Raw genomic sequence first — 20,307 nt, forward strand, 5'->3', positions numbered from 1 at the left:
CTAATCTGCTTAGGCACTTCCCTGTCGGCCGAGCTGCAGACTGTGGTGGAGAGGAGAACGTGCTGGCTTAGTGCAGCTGTCAGGAGCTGCCTGCCACCCGATCAATACTGGTCTTTCTCTCCTCTACCCCTGTGTGTCTCTCTTTACTCACAACAACCCCCCCGGTGCCGCCTCAGCCTCAGCCGTCAGCTTCACCTGCCACGGCTAAATCAATGACTCCTGAAGCTGATTAGCAGGTTCAAATACAGGTCGTTTCACACAATCCTTTCCCTCCTTCAGTCACATTAACATATTAACACAGTAACTGTAAAGTAACAGTTAATCTATCATATGTTGTGCACATGCACGTCCATCGTTTCCCACTTTATCTTCCACATCAGGGTCACAGAGCTGCTGGTGCCAATCCCAGTTTACATATACAAAGAGCGGGGTCACCATCCATCACAGGGGGCCAATATATATCTATATATCTATATATACAGTATATATATATATATATATATACATATACAGTATATATATATATATATATATATATATATATATATATGAATACTTTTTTGTACATATGTATATATATATACTGTATATATAGATATATAGATACAGTATATATATATATATAGACATACATATATATGAATGCTTTTTTGTACATATGTATATATATATATACTGTATATATAGATATATATATACAAAAAAGAATTCAATCACACCGACAAGGACCAAAAATGTGAGAGCAAGCAAACACCAGGACGTGAACCTTCTTGCAGTGAGGCAACACTGTGGCCCTTTTTGTCTCCTCTCTCTTTGGCCTCCCGCACAAATCCCTCCTAAAGCTCCAACTAGTCCAAAACTCAGCAGCCCGCATCATCATCATCATCATCATCAGTAGAAGATCCCGCTTCTCACCTTCAAATCTCTGCACAGTCTTTCCCTCCTACCTCCTACCTTCCCTCCTACCTCCCCTCCTACCTCTCTTCATCCTCACGACCCCACATAGCTGGAGACGGCTGCACCGGCCACGTGTGATGGATGTGAGACACAGTGAAAGGGTGCGAATAGTCCGAACTGTGGTGTTAATCACTTTGAGTGTTTATATCAAGGATGTAAATACAGATAATGAATAATTAACAGTTTGAAAGGCTCTTAATCATCATCAGCATTAGTATTTGAGATGTGTGTATTTAATATAATGTCACTTATCCACATGTCAACACGTCAGCGTGATCGTGTTTTAATCACTTGACGCTGAAAATAACCATTTCCTGCTTTTGAATGATTAGGACGAGGACAATATCACGTTTTTTTCCCTACACACGGAAACGTCGTCTGAAATTCTTCCAAAGTTTGGTCTTTAATAGTTTGATCGTCAACCAACGTATGTTTTCTTATGGTTTACAGAAAAGGGAAAAATAATAATAATAATAATGATTATTATTATCATTACTTCCTGAGATGTTATCGGCTGTTCTGAATGAATCACGTGACTCAGAACAAACAGGAGTTATCAGTGTGGGATCTTCAAAGCTCCTGAGGTTGAGACTCTCTGACTCTCTCCTGCTGCGCTGCTTCTTCAGTTAAGAACCTTTTTCACCAGCAGATTTACAACTGATCCGTGAGTGAGCAAGTGAACGCTCTCATGTGTTCATTTCTCCAAAACATCCATCAATTGTTATCTTGCACAGTTTTTTTTTCACTTTGATTTACAGGATTTTTAAGGTCTTTTTGTTTTTAATCACGCTTTAATGTAGCTTTTGTTTCCAGGAAAGTGAAATAGTTTTAATGAAGTTTTAGAGTTAAGTATATCTGATGGACTGATTTTTACTCATAACAATCCTGTAACGTACGTATTGTGTTAAACATCCTACACGACTGCATGTTGAGCAGAGAAACATGCTCAACATGAAATTTAAATATCATCAACCATGACAGACGAGACGAGCTTCACGTCAACAGAAAGTCAACAGCACCTCCAAGTGGCCACATGTATGTATAACAAGCTGTGTTTCCTGGAGGGTGACACACATGTACTGGTGTTTATCTTCTAAAATATCCATGAATGTATTTTTTTATTATTATTATTATCATTATTATCATTATTATTATTAATAATAATGATAATAATAATAATAATAATAATAATAATAATAATAATAAAAATAATAATAAATGCCTTGTTTTTGACTTGGTGTCTTAAACAAGGCATACGTCATTAATCGTGAATTCTGAACAACATATGCCAGGTTCAGTAAATCAAAACCAGTATAAAAGAGACCAAAAAGCACGTTTATATGACCAGCTTTTTGCCTTCCATATTGTTCTCTTGGAGTATAAAGCAATATGAATAACCAAATTCATACATTTATAAACACGGAGACAAATGCACATAGAGGGAATTTACCTGTCACAAAAGCAGCGGTACGTGAGCTTCTGCTGAAAAATCAGAAATACGTATAAAAAGTTTGAGAAGCTTTTTCACGGAGGACATCGAGACTGTCCTGCAGTCCTCAGGCCTGTAGGACATCGAGACTGTCCTGCAGTCCTCAGGACTGTGACTCCTGTTTGTCTCTGCACAGCTTGTAAATTTGTTGTGAAATGCATTTTTTTTTTTCTTAATCTGTCCTGAACTTTGTTTTAAAACACTGTGTAAACTCTTTTGCACTTCACCAGCCACCGTAGCTTTGAGGTCAAAAACACCGTGTTTCCACCGGCTCGCCTCGGCGCGGTTTAAGTAGCGTTTCCACTGCTCCACCGTGGTTCCAAACGGGCTGAGTAGGTACTATGTGATGATTGGTCAGATAGATCAGTTAAAAAGACTTAACAATCCTTAAAAATGTGGGTTAATCGTCAACAATAACCAGGGAAATGTCTAAAATCTCAGTATTTAACAGTCTGGTGTATTCAGCGACAGATCACAGCTGATCACTAACCCTGCCGCTGTGTTTCAGTGTCAGACGGAGTCTGGGCTCCGCCCATGGAGGAAGAACTGAACAAATCTTTTTAATGAACTGATTCTAATGATTCAGTTACACTGAAAACAACTGCTTCACAAGTCACGAGTCACTCGTTTGTGTGTGTGTGTGTAAAATGAAGTCACCGCACTGATGACTCCGCCCACATTGGTACTTTTTTTGTAGTGGAGATGCAACCTAAACTGTGCCGTGCCGTGCCGAGGCGAGCCGGTGGAAACTCGACATTTGAAACAAGACAGCAGCTTCAATACTGGACCATTTATTTGGAATATGAAAGCAAATACAAAACGAGTTTTACAGCAAGTCTATCATTCCTTGAAAAACCCATACATTAGTAGTGAGGAGGGAGGACGTGGACGTCTGACAACAAGCTCTATGTCTCTTGGTTTTGCTGATCCGTGGAAACTGAAAATGCGTTCTATTAAAAAAGACAAACACTCAGAGAGAGAGTGAGAGAGAGAGAGAGAGAGAGAGAGAGAGATGTGGCTGTAACTACAGAAACACAGCAGGTGTTTGAAGGAGGACAGAAGCTCTTGTTTTTCGTCTCTACCTTTTCAAAAGCTAACGTGTAAACGTGTCCCTTCAGGCTTTGCTCTTGTCTGCGTCGTCCTGCTCCGCGCTCGCTCCTCTGCGGCCAAACCTCTGGCTCAGCTCTGCCGTCAGCACCGAGCAGCAGGATTTCTGTGCGACAGAGAAAACATCAAGTATTTCTTCTTTTACTGATGATTATGATTAATCACCATTGATTTCATTCAGTGTTCAGTGACTCAGACACAGTCACAAACCTAAATATAAACATACATAAACTTTAGTTTACGCAGCATATGTCTCTCTCTCTCTGTCTGTCTGTCTGTCTGTCTGTCTGTCTGTCTGTCTGTCTGTCTCTCTCTTCTACCCTACCTTGCTGTCCTTTGCTTGGCTTCGGGCCCTGGACATGAGCTCGAGCAGAGCCAGCAGCAGACCAACACCCAGTCCCAGGCCGAGGAGGAGGAAGAGGCCCCTGAGGTGGTGGGGCTTCAGGGCCTCGGAGGTCTGGTCTCTGTGGCCCCCCTCACAGCTGCTGGCCCACCACTTGTGTCGCAGGTGTGTGAGGACGCCAGACTCGCTCAGTTTGAGGATGGCTATGGTGAGGTTCTTCACCAGAGGAGAACCTGTTGAAGCAAAGACGGCGATGATGTCACTTTCTTACCGAAAACCGAAGGGTGTTCAAAAGTGTGGTCGGGCCAGAGAACTCACCCAGAGGTGCTGCGATGGAGTAGCCTCTCATACCGATGACGCTCTGCGCTCGGACCAGATCGCAGTGGCGAGCGGCGATCATGTCCAAGGACACTTCTTCACCGATGAAGGCGAAGTTTCCCTCCTGGGCCCGACGAACGCCTTCTGCCGCGTTGGACACGAAGCTCTTCTTTCGCTCCATTTGGTCATAAATCCGTTGATACAAAGAGTTCTTAGAGTTCTGGAGAAGAAAGAAACAGCAAATAGTTCTAAAGAACTTTCTATTATCTGAACTGTGGAGTCACTTCTGACTCATTTAAAAGAATTATCTTCAGTGTTCTTCACTCTCTCTGACCAGAGCAGCAGTTTTTCTCCTTAGTTTTAGTTTTTTTTATTTATGTTTGACTTTAAAATGAGTTCGTTTTAGAGCAGAGGTGTCAAACTGGCGGCCCGTGAGCCACATGCGGTCACATAAAGAACCTTCTTTTAAACATGGCGTGTAGCTGAGGCACAGCTGCCAGCGAGGTGATGGAATATAGACATATATATATATATATATATATATATATATACACCGTATATATATATATATACATATATATATATATACATATATATATATATATATGTATTATTATTCACGTCATTTTTTTATCTGTTTTTATTTTTTGTAAAAGCTTCATTTAGTTTAGTTTGTCGATGTGTTTGTGTAGTATAATTGTATCAAGTGCAAGATTAAACCATGTCATAATACGTATTGTGATGCCAGATGAACAACATTATTAGACTGGAAACACTGCTGCTGCCATCAGTAACTGAAAAAGTCTTTTTCTTGTTTTGTTTGAATTACTTCATTTTGGATTCTGTGCACAGTCGAGACACCGTACAGAAATACCTTAAAGAAGAGTTTGGAGGACCCTCCATCGATCGTTCCATATTCAACCACGTCCTGGTTGGCGAGATCCTCGAAGCTGTTGATGGAGTCGTGTTTGCTGTTGGAGTGCATCGCTGAGTTGAAGTTGGCAAAGTAGCAGGCGAGCAGCATCACAGCAAACAGCCACCAGATGGCGCTGACGACACGTCCAGACAGGCCTTTAGGGTGAGGTCCAGCACCTGAGAGGACACAAGCAGCTGCAGTCAAGAGACATGGACATGGACATGGACTGCAGCTCGGGCTGGAAACAATACTTGTCATTAGTATAATATTAGTCTGTGATTGATTTATCCATATAAACTAAATAAAAATGGCACAGAGGAGGTAAAACACAAAGAAATCGTGTTTATGTTTACATGATGTTCAATTATTCACACATTTTAATCAGACAGTATTGTTGAAATTCAGTTATATAACATAAAACACTGTAAACACTTCACACGTATTTGAAAACACGGTAAATAAAACTATTTGTATTAGAAGTTATAAGCAGTGATCTGTTTTAACATGTCCACATAGACGTCTTAAACACATGTCACAGATGAATACACAGTGTTTTACATACAAACACGTTAACGTACAGAACAACTCTTGAAACAATGCAACACTGACTTCCACCGAATTTCCCGAAACTTGGTGGGAAGATGTTATCGACCGAGACCAACAAAAAAGTCGACCGTAACCATGGCCTCAACTCTACAGGAAGTCAGCCATAAAAACATTAAAAACGCCATCGATCGAATAAAAGTGAAGACAGAGACAGTTAGGGCTTTGAAGCGGACACGGTTCTGGTTCTGGTTCTGGTTCTGGCTCTGGTTCTGTTCTGGAGTCTGAGAACCTTGGTGCATTCACACCTATTTTAATTTAGTGGGAGGACGTATGTGATAAATGCACAGTGATATAAAACGACGTTTCCTCTGCGGCCCACTGCACCATGTTCGTCTGTCAGTCTTATAAGACACGCCCACTGGTGATGTCACCATTCACAGGAAAGAACCAGGTATTTCTTGGTTCCCTCGAGAACCAACTTTTCGGGTTCCGAACCTGTTTTTTTTTTAGCTCTGAATGCACCGGTTGTTTCAAGTTGATGTCGGGAACCGGAACTGACACAGAGCTCTGCCGGGGTCAAAGGTCAGGGAACTGCTGAACTGGTTATTGGTTAGTTTCTCTATTCATTGACTCAAAAATAATATTTGTAAGATACACACTGGAACATCAGTAAAACAGATCATTTGTTTGGTAAATGCTTTGGTTTGGTTTATTGGCTTCCTCTGCTCTCTGTCGTGTCGTGTCGTGGCATGGCGTGGCGTGTCGTGGCGTGGCGAGGCGTGTCGTGGCGTGGCGTGGCGCGTCATGTGTCGTGTGTGTTTCCTGAGAGCGTGTCTATCTGCCTGCTGTGTTACCTTGCAGGGTGAGAGCTCCTGCGACGTACCAGAAGCTGTGCAGCAGAGTGAAGCTGTGCTCCTCTGCACCAGGCTCCGCCCATTCAGTGGGACTGATCCTGTGGAACAATAAGAAAACAAATAAAAACCTCAAACATGTCTCACTGACGGACTGACGAGGTCTCAGCTTGACCGCTCACCTGCCCACCAGGAAAATGCAGAGTCCGGTGAGCAGGAACGCCACCAGGATCCCGACCCACATGTCGGTGGAGAAAGGCGACAGCAGACTGAAGCTGCTCTCCTCACAAACCAGGTCCCGACGCAGAATGAAGCTCAGTCCAGTCTGTATGAAGGGCGTGGTCATGTCCACAGCTCGCTCTCTGACCGCAGTGAGGGTCAGCGGAGCCACGGCCAAGTCTGCCTCCTACACACACACACACACACACACACACACACACACAGAAACAGGTAATTAGTAAATGACATATTTATTATTATTATCATTATTATTATAACAATAATAATAACAATAATCATAATAATATGTATGTCATATAAATATTACAAAAGGTGAAATAAATTAAAAACAACTAAGGGTTGATATTCATGTGTTCATTATTACAACATTATTATCAACTCATTATTTATGAAATGATTTTTGTTATGGTTAAACTGTTATGAACAGACAGTATTGTGTGGGCTGCCTCCCTTCCTCCCTCTCTCTCTTCCTTCCTTCCATTCTTGCTCGCTCCCTCCCTTCCTTCCTCCCACCAGTTCTTTATCCCTCCCTCCCTTACGATAATGCTTTCTCCCTCCATCCCTCCCTTCATTCCTTCCTTCACCCTCTCTTCCTTCTTTCCTCCCTCCAATTCTTTCTCTGTCCTTTCCTCCATCCCTCCTTCCCTTCCTTCACCCTCTCTTCCTTCTTTCCTCCCTCAATTCTTTCTCCGTCCTTCCCTCCATCACTCCCTTCCTTCCTTCCTTCCCTCCCTCAATTATTTCTCCGTCCTTCCTCCATCCCTCCTTCCTTCCTTCCTCCCTCCCTCCCCTCCCTCCCCTCAATTATTTCTCCCTCCTTCCCTCCCTCCCTCCCTTCCTTCCTTCCCCCTCTCTTCTTTCCTCCCTCCAATTCTTTCTCCGTCCTTCCCTCCATCACTCCCTTCCTTCCTTCCTCCCTCCAATTATTTCTCCGTCCTTCCCTCCATCCCTCCATTCCTTCCTCCCTCCCTCCCTCCCTCCCCCAATTATTTCTCCCTCCTTCCCTCCCTCCCTCCCCTTCCCCTTCACCCTCTCTTCCTTCTTTCCTCCCTCAATTCTTTCTCCGTCCTTCCCTCCTTCCCTCCCTCCCTTCCTTCCTTCCTTCCTTCACCCTCTCTTCCTTCTTTCCTCCCACCAATTCTTTCTCCCTCCTTCCCTCCTCCCTCCCTCCTTCCTTCCTCCACCCTCTCTTCTTAAATGAAGAAGATCACTTTTTTCAAACGATACATCACAGATGAACTCTTTCACATTTGAAAACAGAACCGGTGGAGTGGAAAAGTCTTTGACTCACCCCTCTGACGATCTCACCGATCATGCCGCTCCAGGTGCCGCTGGTGTCCACGGCGCCATAGCGACCGTCCTTCACCAGGTGCACGTTGTATTTAAAGCTGTCGAGCTGCTTGGACAGTTCAGAGAGCAGGTCGATGCAGTAACCCTCCAGCTCAGAGCCTCTGCTCATGATGTACGGATCCTCCTAAAGACAGAGAGTCAGAGTGTCACCAGGTTATCTTTATGGAAACTCGTGGCCCTTCCAACCCAAGGCGGAGCAGTTTAGCAGAACAGCCAATAGGAGGCGCTACTTCTAAGTCTACTGTTATAAGAAAGACTTTAAAGGTTTAAGTCTGAGTTACAATCGAGTCGTGTAGTCAAAGAAGTAAAAAGAACGATCGACCGTCGTCGTGACGACCACATTTAAAATAATGGCTTCAGGTCGATGTTTTATGGCTCCAAAAAAACTCACCGCTAATTTAAGTCACACTTAGAGTTTTATTTATTTCCTTTTTCCTTGTCTTGTCAATTTGCTTTGTTTAGGCTTCGTGAGAGCGACGGCCACACGAGGGCACCACTGAGTTCATTAGCAATTAAGACTTTAAGATTTCTGTTCATGTACGTACGGTCTTACTGTAAATGTTGACAAACAAAGGTGTCTGATCACTGCTGACACTTGAGTTCAGTTATTTGAGAGGTTGTTTTGTCATTTTTGTTTGTTTATATGTAAAACACGCAGAGCAGAGGCTTAAATGGTGCTCATGCTTTATGGTTAGAAAAACCTGGGATTGGTTTCTTGTCCTTTGAACCAGTGAAAATGATGGTAAAACAACAAAAGCTTGAGCTAATGAAGCAGAATGATTCTTTCACGAGGTCCACATGGCCTCTGCCACCCTGTGAAGACAAAGACACAATACCTTTATAGTGGTGATGGATAAGTCCTTGGCATCTGGAACGGAAAAGCAGACAAATAAACACAATAAATTGTGGGTTTGTAATGAAGCGAGGCGACACCATCCAGCATCGGCAGCACAAAGATGAGAGGGTTTGCTGTGGGACACTTGTTTGGCTGATTAGAGCTGTGATTGTTCCGTGTCCAGACATTTAGTTGCTGTGAAGTCTCCTTCATGTGTTTTCCTCTCAGAGTCGCCGCAGTGAATACGCCAAACGACCCGCGGCGGCACAATGGCCGGCTTGTTGTCGGCTGTTTTTCTGGGAGATCTGAGAAAAAAGGCCTCAGTGCTGAGTGCAGAGTTGTATGGTGCACCCAGGGTGGGGTGTGTGTGTGTGTGGGGTATCTGGGCTCCTGTAAAGGGGGTTGTTATTTGCTGTTGCTCTGGAGTCACAGCTCTGTCACTGTGACTGTGACTAAAGCCATTTGCAGCGTGTCCATCAGGCCACAACATGTCCTGCCAGAGTCAAGAGGGGGGGGTCAAGCAGAGGTGCCAGGGTTGCTAGTTGGTCATCGTTGCATGTAACAACAACATGCAGACACTAATCTGGTCACATAAAGCCAATGACACTCATTCAGCTTCCTCCAGAGAAGATGTGGAGATGCCTGTCAGTTTATGGTCTGTCTGCAGAGTCACCCCACAACCCCACCCTGCCCCAAGACAAACAAACATGCACAGTTAATTGATTCATCATGGTGCTCTCTGGCAGTGAGAGGACCATGATGTCTCTCTCTGTGTTGTGATAGAAGTCCAGCAGAGAAGTCGAGTCTCAGAGGAGAAAGAGTCAAGTGTGTAGGACGACGTGGGAGCGTGACCTCTGGACTGCAGGGGTCACGGTCAGCGCTCACTGACTGACACGGAGCTGAGATCACGAACCACAACCACACCACAATACACGAGCATTCGTTCACACAGAACTGCAACGGTTTTCTTTTTTCACTGTTCACATTTACAACGTCTGAACACAGCAACTGTGGAATATTAGCGCGTCTCTTTATATCTTTACCATCATTGTACAGGGTGAAAGCAGTGGTACCCAAACTGTTTATATGGCATTTTTTAAAGATTTAAAGATTTAAAGCATTTGAATTTTGAGTCATTTACAGATGTGTACAGAAGTGCAGTTTCTAAGCTTTCCAACAACGTCTAACGCGTGGAAATCTGAAAATATTTAAGAAGATGTTAAAGAATTAGATATTAAATGATGATGAATGATATCATAATTATGATAAATATGGCTTCGGTCATACGGCTCCCCCACCTCAAATGATGAGAACTATGGCTATGGTGTCATCGGACTGGAGAGAAACTGTTTTTTCACATGTTCTCAGCCACATATACTGTATAATGTGTGAAGAGGAGAAACTCACACACACTTTAAGTAAAAGGCTGGACAACAGTTTAGAATGTAACCAGCCAACGTTTCTCTCATTTTCATTCTTCTATTTCTAGGTAGTTTACATTCTTGTCACCACTCAATAAAACGCCCTACACAATCCTCCATGTTTCATGTCATGATGTCGTTGCAGTCAAAGCTTCTCAGATTTTAAAGAGGTTCTCACACATTTGTCACTGCTGTGGTCTGAAGCACCATTCTCTGGGGGGGCCCCAGGCAAATTGCCTGCCTTGCCTACACTGTTGTCACGCCCCTGCCTTTAGAAGGACTGAGCACTAAAAGAAAAATCATTCTTTTACACACACACATACCTATAGAACCCATACTGCTGTTACCATGGTTACAGTTGATCAGAAAGCCTCTTGGTAAAGGGGTGGGACATTTTCAAAAGATGCTCTGACCGGACCAATCAGAGCAGAGGAAAACAAGGCGCTGCTGCAGTGAATTGATGGAGTGATCTTCAGATCACAGCATGATAACAAGTGTGGGCACTTTAACAACACGTAATTACACTGAAACTGTAAGAATTAACTAGTTTATCCATTGAGGAAAAAAACTATTTTCCAGTTTAAAAGGTACACATGAATTCACTAAATGTACAGATGTCAGAGTTTTGCCCTAATATGTATGTATATATATATATATATATATATATATATATATATATATATATATATATACACATACATACAGTTTATATATTTTTTTTTGTGGTTGGTTGTGGAGCTGGAGACAAGATGAAGATTATTCATGTGATCAATAAACATTTAGCAACTACAAATATGCTACACTGGGAGTTTTAGTAATTCAAGAAATATGCAGGTTTTTTTTTATAATGCAGTGTCAGATTTCTTTCTAAAGAAAAGTTTGCAGAACTAAAGAAAAGAGAAAGTCGTACTGTATGTCTCTTAGAAGACTCCACGGCATTTCTTTGTAAAAGACAGAGCTTCAGAGCTTCATTCATCCCTTTGTTTCAGAGCAGCAGGCAGCAGACTTTTAAAAGTAAATAAATCAGGTGGAATGTTGTGTGTCATCAGTCTCACCTGCAGCGACCGTCCACGCAGCGACGGCTGCCGCACAGACGACCAAAGCCATGCAGCCTTTCATGTTGCCGCAAACTGAAAAACAAAAACAATAAAGAATCATGCAAAGTTCTCAATAGTTTATGGTAATATACATTATAATAAATAAAAACAAGATTGTGTCTCCTTACCTCAGTTAGACGAGTCACAGTGTGGGGATTAAACCTCGACTTTGACAACAGGAATGATTCCACGAAAATGTTTAAGAAGTTTTACACAGAGGCAGTGGGCAGGGTTTTGAGCAGAGGGAGTGTAGTGGGGGGGGCGGGGGGTTATATGGGGGGAGCAGAGGGAGAGGTGGGAGGGGACACAAGCTCAGAGGAAGAATAACACGATGACTGCTGGGACGAAAGTGTTTGGCAGAATAATGTCTGTGACGGAGCAGAAGAAATCCAACATTCCATGTAACATGAGTGCGTGAGCGGTAAAGCAACACTGTGTGTGTGTGTGTGTGTGTGTGGTGAGGCGTTCAGGGTCCCACTACTGTACCCAACAAACGTGCATGTTTTAGTCAAATTAATGTCATTCTAATAGTGTATGATGTAATGTACTTGCATGTTTTTTGTAAGATTACTTAACAGGATGTTGGAGAAAGGGAGGTGGACGTGGAAAAGGAGGGGGGTGAGGGTGAAGGATTCCCCCCAGAGTGGGAGTGGATAACCATACAGATGGATGGGAGGTCCCCGAAGAGCCAGTCTCTCATGCAGACTCAAACCTCTGACCAACCCTGAGGCTCTCCTCAATATAAGCTCCATTGTCCACTGTGATCTAAGAACACGTGATCAAACAGTGGTTGTTTGGACATTTATTTCTCCTAGAATAACTCGTACATGTTGATGAAAGATGAATTTAATGTTCAAGAAGCCCCCAAAACATGTTCTGTGAAGCCTTGACCTTTAAACTCCCACATCACATTGGTATTAAAGAAGAACAGGTTAACAAGGTCAGAGCGACCACTCTGAATCCAAGGCTGCATCAGTTTGCATCAGCACAATCCAGACACACCTGTCACTGTGGAAGTATGTGACAGTATATACTATACATGTTATTTAACCAACTCCCAGAGAGTCAAACATATTAACACTTAACTGGATTATTTCAATTTATTCAAAGTGTATTTAGACTTAAGTTCCTTCCTTCGTTTGTGACGAAAAAATATTAAATGACAGTCAAAAGCAAGCACGTTTCAATTAATAAAGGCAGTAACACGACAAGCTTAACTTACCTGGTAACAGCTTACCTGGTACTCACTCACCAGTGTGTCCTCATGCTCGCTCGCTTTCCCGAACAGACGTACCTGCCCAAAAGCCTGGAGGAAGCAAACAAGACAACCTCAAACTCTGTCATTTAAGACTCTTTAAATGCCACTTGGAGTGAAATTTAAACAAAAACAACAAAGCTGCCCAAAAACACATTAGTTAGGGACAACTTTGACCATATGTTTATTTCAACATAAAACATGACTTTGTGGTCAAGTCTTCTTCCTGGGGTGTTGGCATCGTGATGTCCTGGACAGAAAACTGTTTCTTTGGTTCCGCTGTCCTAATCTGCCTGATGTTACTGCAAGAGGCATTTGATAAATTCTTATTTTTAAGTTTGTAAATGCAGCTGACTAAATATTAGTGCGGATGAGCAGAAAATTATACCTTATAAAAAACTATGATGTCATTGAGTTGAGAGGATTCCCTCACGGACTTCCTGAGAAATAGTTTTCCCAGTTTTGATTCATCAGATGTTCATCTGTGTTAAAACTGGGGCAGATGGAGATGAACAACCAGTTTGTCACCATTGTGTGACTCCTCCAACCCCTTACTGTACATACATTACTTGTACATTCACAGATATTTTAGAGGTAGTTAATAACAAAACACTTGCTCCTGTTCCTGTCATCGACAAAAGAGAATCTCCACAACAAACTCAACTGATTTATCTGCACAAAACCTTCCTGAAAACAGGCAGTGATTTCATGGTGAAAGGAGGGACTGAATCATTCTGAGACAACAACATTCTCTCATGCCCCAAGTGCTAGACCGGGCTCAGGGGTTTCAGTTGAGAGGCCAAGCCGTGCTAAATTGTCTCGATAAATAGAGCTTTAAAAAGGGGGACACTGCTGTGTTCTTGGAATCCTAATGAAGCCGTCTTTTGTGTTTGTGTGCTGGCTGCGGCAGAGTCTGTGCCGTTAAAATGAGCATGTTGCGCTTCACAAAGTCTTACAGAGCTGAGGAAGAGGCCTGCCGGTGTCTGACAGCTCGCCAGAGGTGGCTGTCAAGCTTTGGAAAACACGGACATGACAGACAAGCCTGGGAGTGACAGATCAGTGTCCATTGAGCTGCTGCATGGATCTGGACCTGGATCAGATCTGATGGTTTTTGGGGTTTAAAGAATAAAGGGCTTTACAGTTTAGGTAAATGTCACTGATAATGATTTGACATAAAAATAAACACGAGTGAATCATCTTGCTTTTAATTCAGGAACACGCGTCACCAGATTAGAGCAGCCACACTGCCCAAACTATTGGACTGGACTACAGGTTATATATGTATATATATTATACATGTATATCTGTCAAGTATGTCACACAGTTTTTGTATTTATTTCAAAATAAAACCACACGCATTTGTGTTCCCCAATTTCATTCAACAAGACTTTTAATTTGAAGTATTTGTTTGAGCAGTAGATGTGTAGAATCCTGGTATTTAGTTTAATTAAAAGTCTCAAAGCAAACAAAAGTGCAGGTTTAGCCGACAGTGGCGCTAAAGCTATGCTCATGCATCATTAAAGGGCCAGTGTCTCAAACGTTTATTTGGCAGAAATGAAGATACAATTGACTTACTTTGTGATGACTTGTTTTTCCATTACTGCAAAATGAGCCTGTGTCATTTTGGAACATCATGTCAATCGCCCACATTGGACTACATATGTTCTTCAACTCACTTAAAGGAGAAAGGTTGAACATTAGGTTTGCATTATCCAGCATTTTGTCACGGTCTATCTGAATTATAATCTACTCACACCGCCACAGATTAGGTCTAAGAAAGTGTGAGTAAATAGCAGGCTAAAAAAATGTGATCTTGGGGGGGCGAGTGACACTGAAAAGTTGTTTTTCTCTCCTTTAATGACTGCTTCAGCTTGTCGTCGCTTGTGCAACCTCAAGTCTGTGTTCAGGAACATTCTCCCTTCCCACAGGGGGGTCTGTTTTTTGTTTGTTTTTTTTTTCCTCCAGGGAGATTGGGAGAGGTGACGGTTGGTAAACACAGACCCAAGCAGAGTCCATAATTAGTGGAGAAAGCAGACGCTGCCAAAACCAAGGCCAGAAGCTTGTCCATGTCAGCCTGCGTTAGGCTCACTGCTCCGTTAACGCCTCGTCTTTTGTCTCCGAGCCGAGACATGAGCTGCCGATACATTAACAGTGAATGAGAGTAACGAGCTGTGAAACCGGCATTAATATTCATTTGAGATTTATTCAGGTCATATTTGTACACCGTTTGAATTAAATATTATTCCCTAGGGTTTTTGCACAAAGAACTGGCATGGCAGTGCAAACAATACAGCAGGTCGACAAGTAAACGTGCTTTCGATACAGATCATTGCCATCGTGTTTTAGTGCTACAGACGGATGGGAACGAACATGTGGGTGTTTGGACGTGATGCTCTTGATCCAATAAAGTTTGGAATATTAACAAATTTAAAAAAAGAAAAACGACTTTGTAAAACAAAGCACAGCCTCAGGATAAACGTTACAGTGCATAAAAGACATGCAGTCAACTAAAAGGGCTAAAATCAGTGTCTTCTACTGCTTTAAAGTACGGGAGCTCAGTGCTGTGACATGCTGCAGGTCAGAAAGGTTAGCAAAAATATTGGCAGCTGAGTCAAATTACAATGTAACCACGACACAGAGAATACCAAAAATGAAGACCATTGTCCTGCAGTGTAGGAAAAGTTGCTTTCCTTTTTTTTTTTCAAAGACGTGAGACGAGGCTCAGCTTTTAGCATCAAACTGTACATTATCTTAAACATGACACCATGCCATTGTTTTCAAAATATTGCGAGTGATTGAGAAAATAAAAAAAGAATGTGTCATTTAAAATCATGTTTTCCTAATAATTGTGATCCGTTGGTTCTGTATGCTCATGTAAAGTTAAAAAAAATTCTCAAACATGAGAAAAGATCACAGTCAACATCAACAGCCATATAAAATTCCTGGTAGATTTTCACTAAATACATTCAGACAGTTTTTCTAACATTTGGTGCAAACAAATGACAGAGCTGCAGTAGTTGCATTTAAAATGAACCCTCCATTATGTTCGAGACAGTGTTTTCTGAATGCACGGGTTATAAAATACATCTCCAACAAACTCAAGACGACAGACTGAAGGGTTACTAATTCAGGAAATAAATGAGATGTTGAGATGACCTCCATTATGAACCAGTCTGCCGTGAGACATTCTGTAAGATATGCAAATAAAAAAAAGAAAAAAAAAGATAATAAAATGAGGAAAAAAAACTGGAGAGTTTCCCAAACAAGTTTCTAGCTGTGTCTCTCACGCTCAGTTCCAACTCAGCCTGTTCTCAGAGTTTGAACATAAAAAAGACTTCACTGTTTTCAGGGTCTGGGGAGGACTGGGACTGTCTGGGAGAGGGGCATTCTGGGGGGGCGAGCTGACTCAGCAGGTCCAGGCTGGTGCAGGGGCTGCGGGCCACGCAACATGCCCCTTCGGGGTTCCCTCGCTCTTCAATGGGACTAGCATAACCTCCACTGCCAATGCTACCAGCGCGGCTAAAGCTTGCACTTCTGCCCTGAGCCAGGCTCTGGAGCCTCTGCCGTTCCTGGGCCTTCTTGGCCCTGTTTGCAATGTAACGCACCCTGCTTTGGCTCCTCGAGGAGGTCCTGCGCACCAAGGTCTCATCCACAGGCTCCTCCTGGGAAGCGCTCTGCTTGTTTTCTTGGGCAAAGTCACTAGCACTCAGAGGCTCCACATCAGTCAGCTTCCGTAGTTGTTCCGTCAGGTCGCTTTGTGGACGAGACTTGTGCGGGCTGCCTCTGCGGAGCTGGTCCCTGGCTGGCCTAACGATGAAGCTGCGGCTGATGCTGCGGTACTTGCTGTCAAAGTTGCAGGAGATGTCATCAGAGGTCAGATCCCCGAGACTTTTGGACATGGATGTTGTAGCTGTTGGGGTTGTAGCTGCAGAGGAAGGCCTCTTGGCTGATGACTGCTTGAGTCCTTCCATGTAGAGGCGGCTCCAGGTGTGCCTCCTTTGAGTCAGCCTGTTTGGCGAGTCCAGAGAAGCCTCCTGTGACTGCTGAAGGGGCCGGGGGTTAAGCTCATCTCTGGGGGTCTGACTTTGCTGAAGATTGGGGTTTGACTTGCTCTTGCTAATGAGCAGAGTATCGTAGGGGAGTAAGGCTGAGTGACGGCAGTTGACCCAGGGAGAGGCGCAGGTGCTGCTGGCTGTGGGCAGGCTAGTGAGGCTTTTCCTGGCCAGGTTGGGCAGGGACAAGTCAATGACTGTGTCACTGGAAGAGATGCTAGAGGAGGAGGACATGCTGTCTCTGTGGCTACTCGGTTCCAGCTTTCTCCAAAGGCGGTCGTTCATGGTAGCATCTGTGCTGACCTCTGGTACAGCTGACTGGGCGTGGTCAGCTGAGGCTACAGCCACCAGAACTTGACCTTCACTCTTTGTTCTTCTTACCGGTGTGTGTGACGCTAGGTTGGTGAAAAGTGCTCTCCTGGCCTGGACTGTCTGAGCTGCAGAGCCTGCGGGGGTTCTAGTGGACGCTGCTACAGCGAGAGCCTCCGCTCTGTGGTCCAACTTCAACTGTGATGTATCACTTTTTTTTTCTGGCACAGTTTCCTGTTTCTCCCCCTGCTTTGTTGAGTTCTCCATGAATGAATGGGTACTTCTCTGGGTCTGCATGTCTTGACTAAACTGGGATGTGACAATTTTCTCAGCAGGGTTTGTTGGGAGAGACAGGGCCCTGGAGAGGGGAGGCGGTTTCATAGGGTCACCACTCATCCTGATAGGACTGTCCACCACTTCCCCATTTGAAGTAACAGTTAATGGGGCATCTGCAGTTATTGCTATGGATGGCGCCTTTCGTGGTGTAGCTGAAGCAAGATGGGAAATTGGGCTCTCTTTTGGAGTGGAGACAGAGCGGATGAAATGTGTGTTCTTGGGGTCTTCAGTGTTCAGCACAAGATGATGATGGTGAGCTGACCTCTGCACTGATGAACAGACTGTAGAGAGAAAAACAGGGAAGAAATTCAGAATGTTTTCAAGGTTCTCTGTTCTCACTGAAATTGTTTTACTACAGAGTGCCAACTGCATCTGCTTGGGGTAAATCCCGGCAAATATCGTCCCTAGAAACCCACATTCTGAAGGTTATGTGCACTGATCATGAAGTGATAGACACCTAAGCTACTTTATTAGGTGAGCCTTTAATTAAGTGGCGACATTGTGGTTTTCATGTGTCCTGACTGGCCGCAATGTTTTCACAAAGAAGGTGTCTGTCGGTCTACTGCGGGGTCTAGGTGCAGACGTATACACAGCTCAGTCTGTATCTCATACAACCACATTCAGAGTACAACAGTTCAAATACTTACAAGTGGACTATAAGACATACAAAGTTAAAGGCAACACTTCAAAGCTCCACTCTGGAACCTCCGTCAGCACACTGGGGAATTCTGAGTCACTGCCGATGTCTATGTGACGTACAGGAAGTCTCACTACACAATTCCTCTAAATTGCTGCATTAGAATCCACATCTGAAACTTTTTGTGGGCACTTCTTCATGTTTTTAACACTAATTAGCCGCTGTGTTTGCGTCTCGCCTTTATCAGCTGTGATGAAAACTACATCATTTCCTGGGAGCATCGCCTGCACATGAGAACACTACACTGCTTTAGTGAGAAATGCAGTAAATCAGAGTTATATTAACTCATTTGTCCATTTGTTTAACTTTAAGAGATATTCATTTATATGTAAACCCCTCTGTGCATAATTCACTTTCATTGTTTTCAGGTGAGTGTCTCCGTCAGGTCCCGCATCCCAATTCTATGGTGTGAACAAACATTGTGCTTCTGTTACTACCAGTGATGTCATGGTGAGTAAGTGCATTTCAAGAGTGTGTGAAAATGATGAAAATGGATTTCACACCCCAGACAACCACCACAAGAGAGATGAAATGAGACAGAGACTGATGGGTGAAGTGAAGGTGTGGAGGATGTACTTAAAAGCTGCATGCGTTCAGCAGTTTACCTGGCTCTGGTCATCCCCTCAATTCTGCACTAGGAACAGAGAGAGCGTGCAAAAGGGACAGAGAGGAAAAAGGAGTTTAGCAAAACTGTAAAAGGAGGGAGAGTCAAAGCAAGGCTTAAAGGACAGAGGAAGCATCGTAGTAAGAGACGTTAATGCAGATTCTTCAACAGCTCAACAAACAACATTAGTCTAAACTCACAGACGAGAGGAAGAGCTGTTGAAATAGAGATTCATCACATGAGTTCATAACGATAGAGTATCTCCCAGCATTGTATGACCAACAGATGTCTGCACACATCAGTTATTGTTAAGAAGCCAGAAAACATGAATTCAACTCCCTGAAGAGAACAAGGTTTGTATAGAGCAGCTGGATTTGAGCAGGAACTGGATTCCAATGAAATATGTCATGTGAAGAGGGAAAAAGGGGAGGAGGAGGTTTCCACCTGGACCCAGCGTTTACATCACTGTATTGTGATTTCCACAGCTCAGCGACTTCACAGTAAACTAGTTTTTAAGACTAAAACTGAATGTCAACCACTGCACCTGTGGATATAACCGACTTGTGAAGGTGGGTTGTGTTGAATTACTTTTAAAATGTAATGACAATATAGTCTTAAGCATAAATTGTGTTTATCCTGTGCATAGGACACAAATTAAGTAATGTATAGTGTAGTTTAAGCTACAATAAGTGAAAACTACTGTAATTTACTCACAAATTTATTTGTGGTTAACGTTTAGATTAAAACTTACCATTTTTTTCATCTGCCATGCAGGTGGTTAGTATCAAGTTGGGTATTTTAAGGCAAAAAAAGGGCAAAATTATAATTTAACAGCAGAAATAACAATCTGTGACTAGGCTATGGTGAAAATACAAAAGCAAAAATGGAACTCTAACAATGCAACAGGATTTATAGTTAGACCTCATACTATCAGGGATACACATGAACTAAAGACAAAGCCTGGAATATTGGGTCAGGACATACTCTGGAGTTTGCTGTTTACATGAGGCAGAGACTGCGTTGGTCAGATGTGTTTAAAAACAACAGGAGAATCCGTAGAGAATCAAACTCAAGAGACATTATTTGGAGATTTGTTGGCGGCGCTGGGAGGAGAGAATGTTTGGAGTAACGTTTGTGAACATCTGGAGTGCTCAGATCAATCTTCTGAGAACTTTAGCACACAGCACATTGAAAGTAGCTAGCGTGTTATACAGCACAAGTTTCTACCATCACATCGACAAAGACTTGGGGTCTGTTATGTACGGAGACTAACTGGGAGTCTACAGTACATAAAAGTTGCACTACAGCCACTACACGGCAGCTACCAGGGGTCATGGCTGAGACTGGCTCAGATAATGTCTTACCAGCAAAGAACATTGGGGACTTATGGCGCAACTCTTCCATTTTCAGAGCAAACAGGGCGTTCATCTCACGCTGTAGGGTGCCTACCGCCCTCTTGCGACTGTCAAGGACAGAGCGTGGAGGAAGCATAGGAGGCAACTCCAAGCTGCTTAGACTGTGCAAGCTGTCACAGCTGCTACTGTCACTGAGCAAGAGAGCATTATCAGCAATACTCTTTGGAAG

General features: G+C 43.2%; 2 protein-coding genes across 11 annotated transcripts in view; both read right to left on the bottom strand.

Moving 5' to 3' along the window:
• Positions 1–3,221: 3,221 nt before the first annotated feature.
• Positions 3,222–11,697, bottom strand: si:ch211-251b21.1 (uncharacterized protein LOC571720 homolog). Its single transcript, XM_044039203.1, has 10 exons — positions 11,599–11,697; positions 11,429–11,503; positions 8,954–8,985; positions 8,059–8,241; positions 6,710–6,933; positions 6,531–6,628; positions 5,089–5,306; positions 4,215–4,434; positions 3,879–4,129; positions 3,222–3,659 (listed from the first exon to the last, which is right to left on the bottom strand). Exons 2-10 carry the CDS (start codon positions 11,490–11,492, stop codon positions 3,561–3,563), a joined length of 1,389 nt encoding a protein of 462 aa, XP_043895138.1. The 5' UTR covers positions 11,493–11,503; positions 11,599–11,697; the 3' UTR covers positions 3,222–3,560.
• A 3,211-nt stretch (positions 11,698–14,908) lies between these two features.
• The window catches only part of plch2a (phospholipase C, eta 2a), a 122,728-nt gene continuing 117,329 nt past the window's right edge, over positions 14,909–20,307 (bottom strand). For 8 of the 10 annotated variants that reach the window (XM_044037429.1, XM_044037428.1, XM_044037427.1 and 5 more), the window contains one exon: positions 14,909–17,703. In XM_044037429.1, coding sequence (XP_043893364.1) covers positions 16,037–17,703 — 1,667 coding nt within the window. In that variant the 3' untranslated portion in view covers positions 14,909–16,036. Of the gene's footprint in view, positions 17,704–18,724; positions 18,754–20,307 lie in introns of all 10 variants that reach the window. The other 2 variants (XM_044037430.1, XM_044037432.1) reach the window with 2 other exon arrangements.

This window comes from Solea senegalensis, linkage group LG11 (assembly GCF_019176455.1).
Source record: "Solea senegalensis isolate Sse05_10M linkage group LG11, IFAPA_SoseM_1, whole genome shotgun sequence".
NCBI lineage: Eukaryota > Metazoa > Chordata > Actinopteri > Pleuronectiformes > Soleidae > Solea > Solea senegalensis.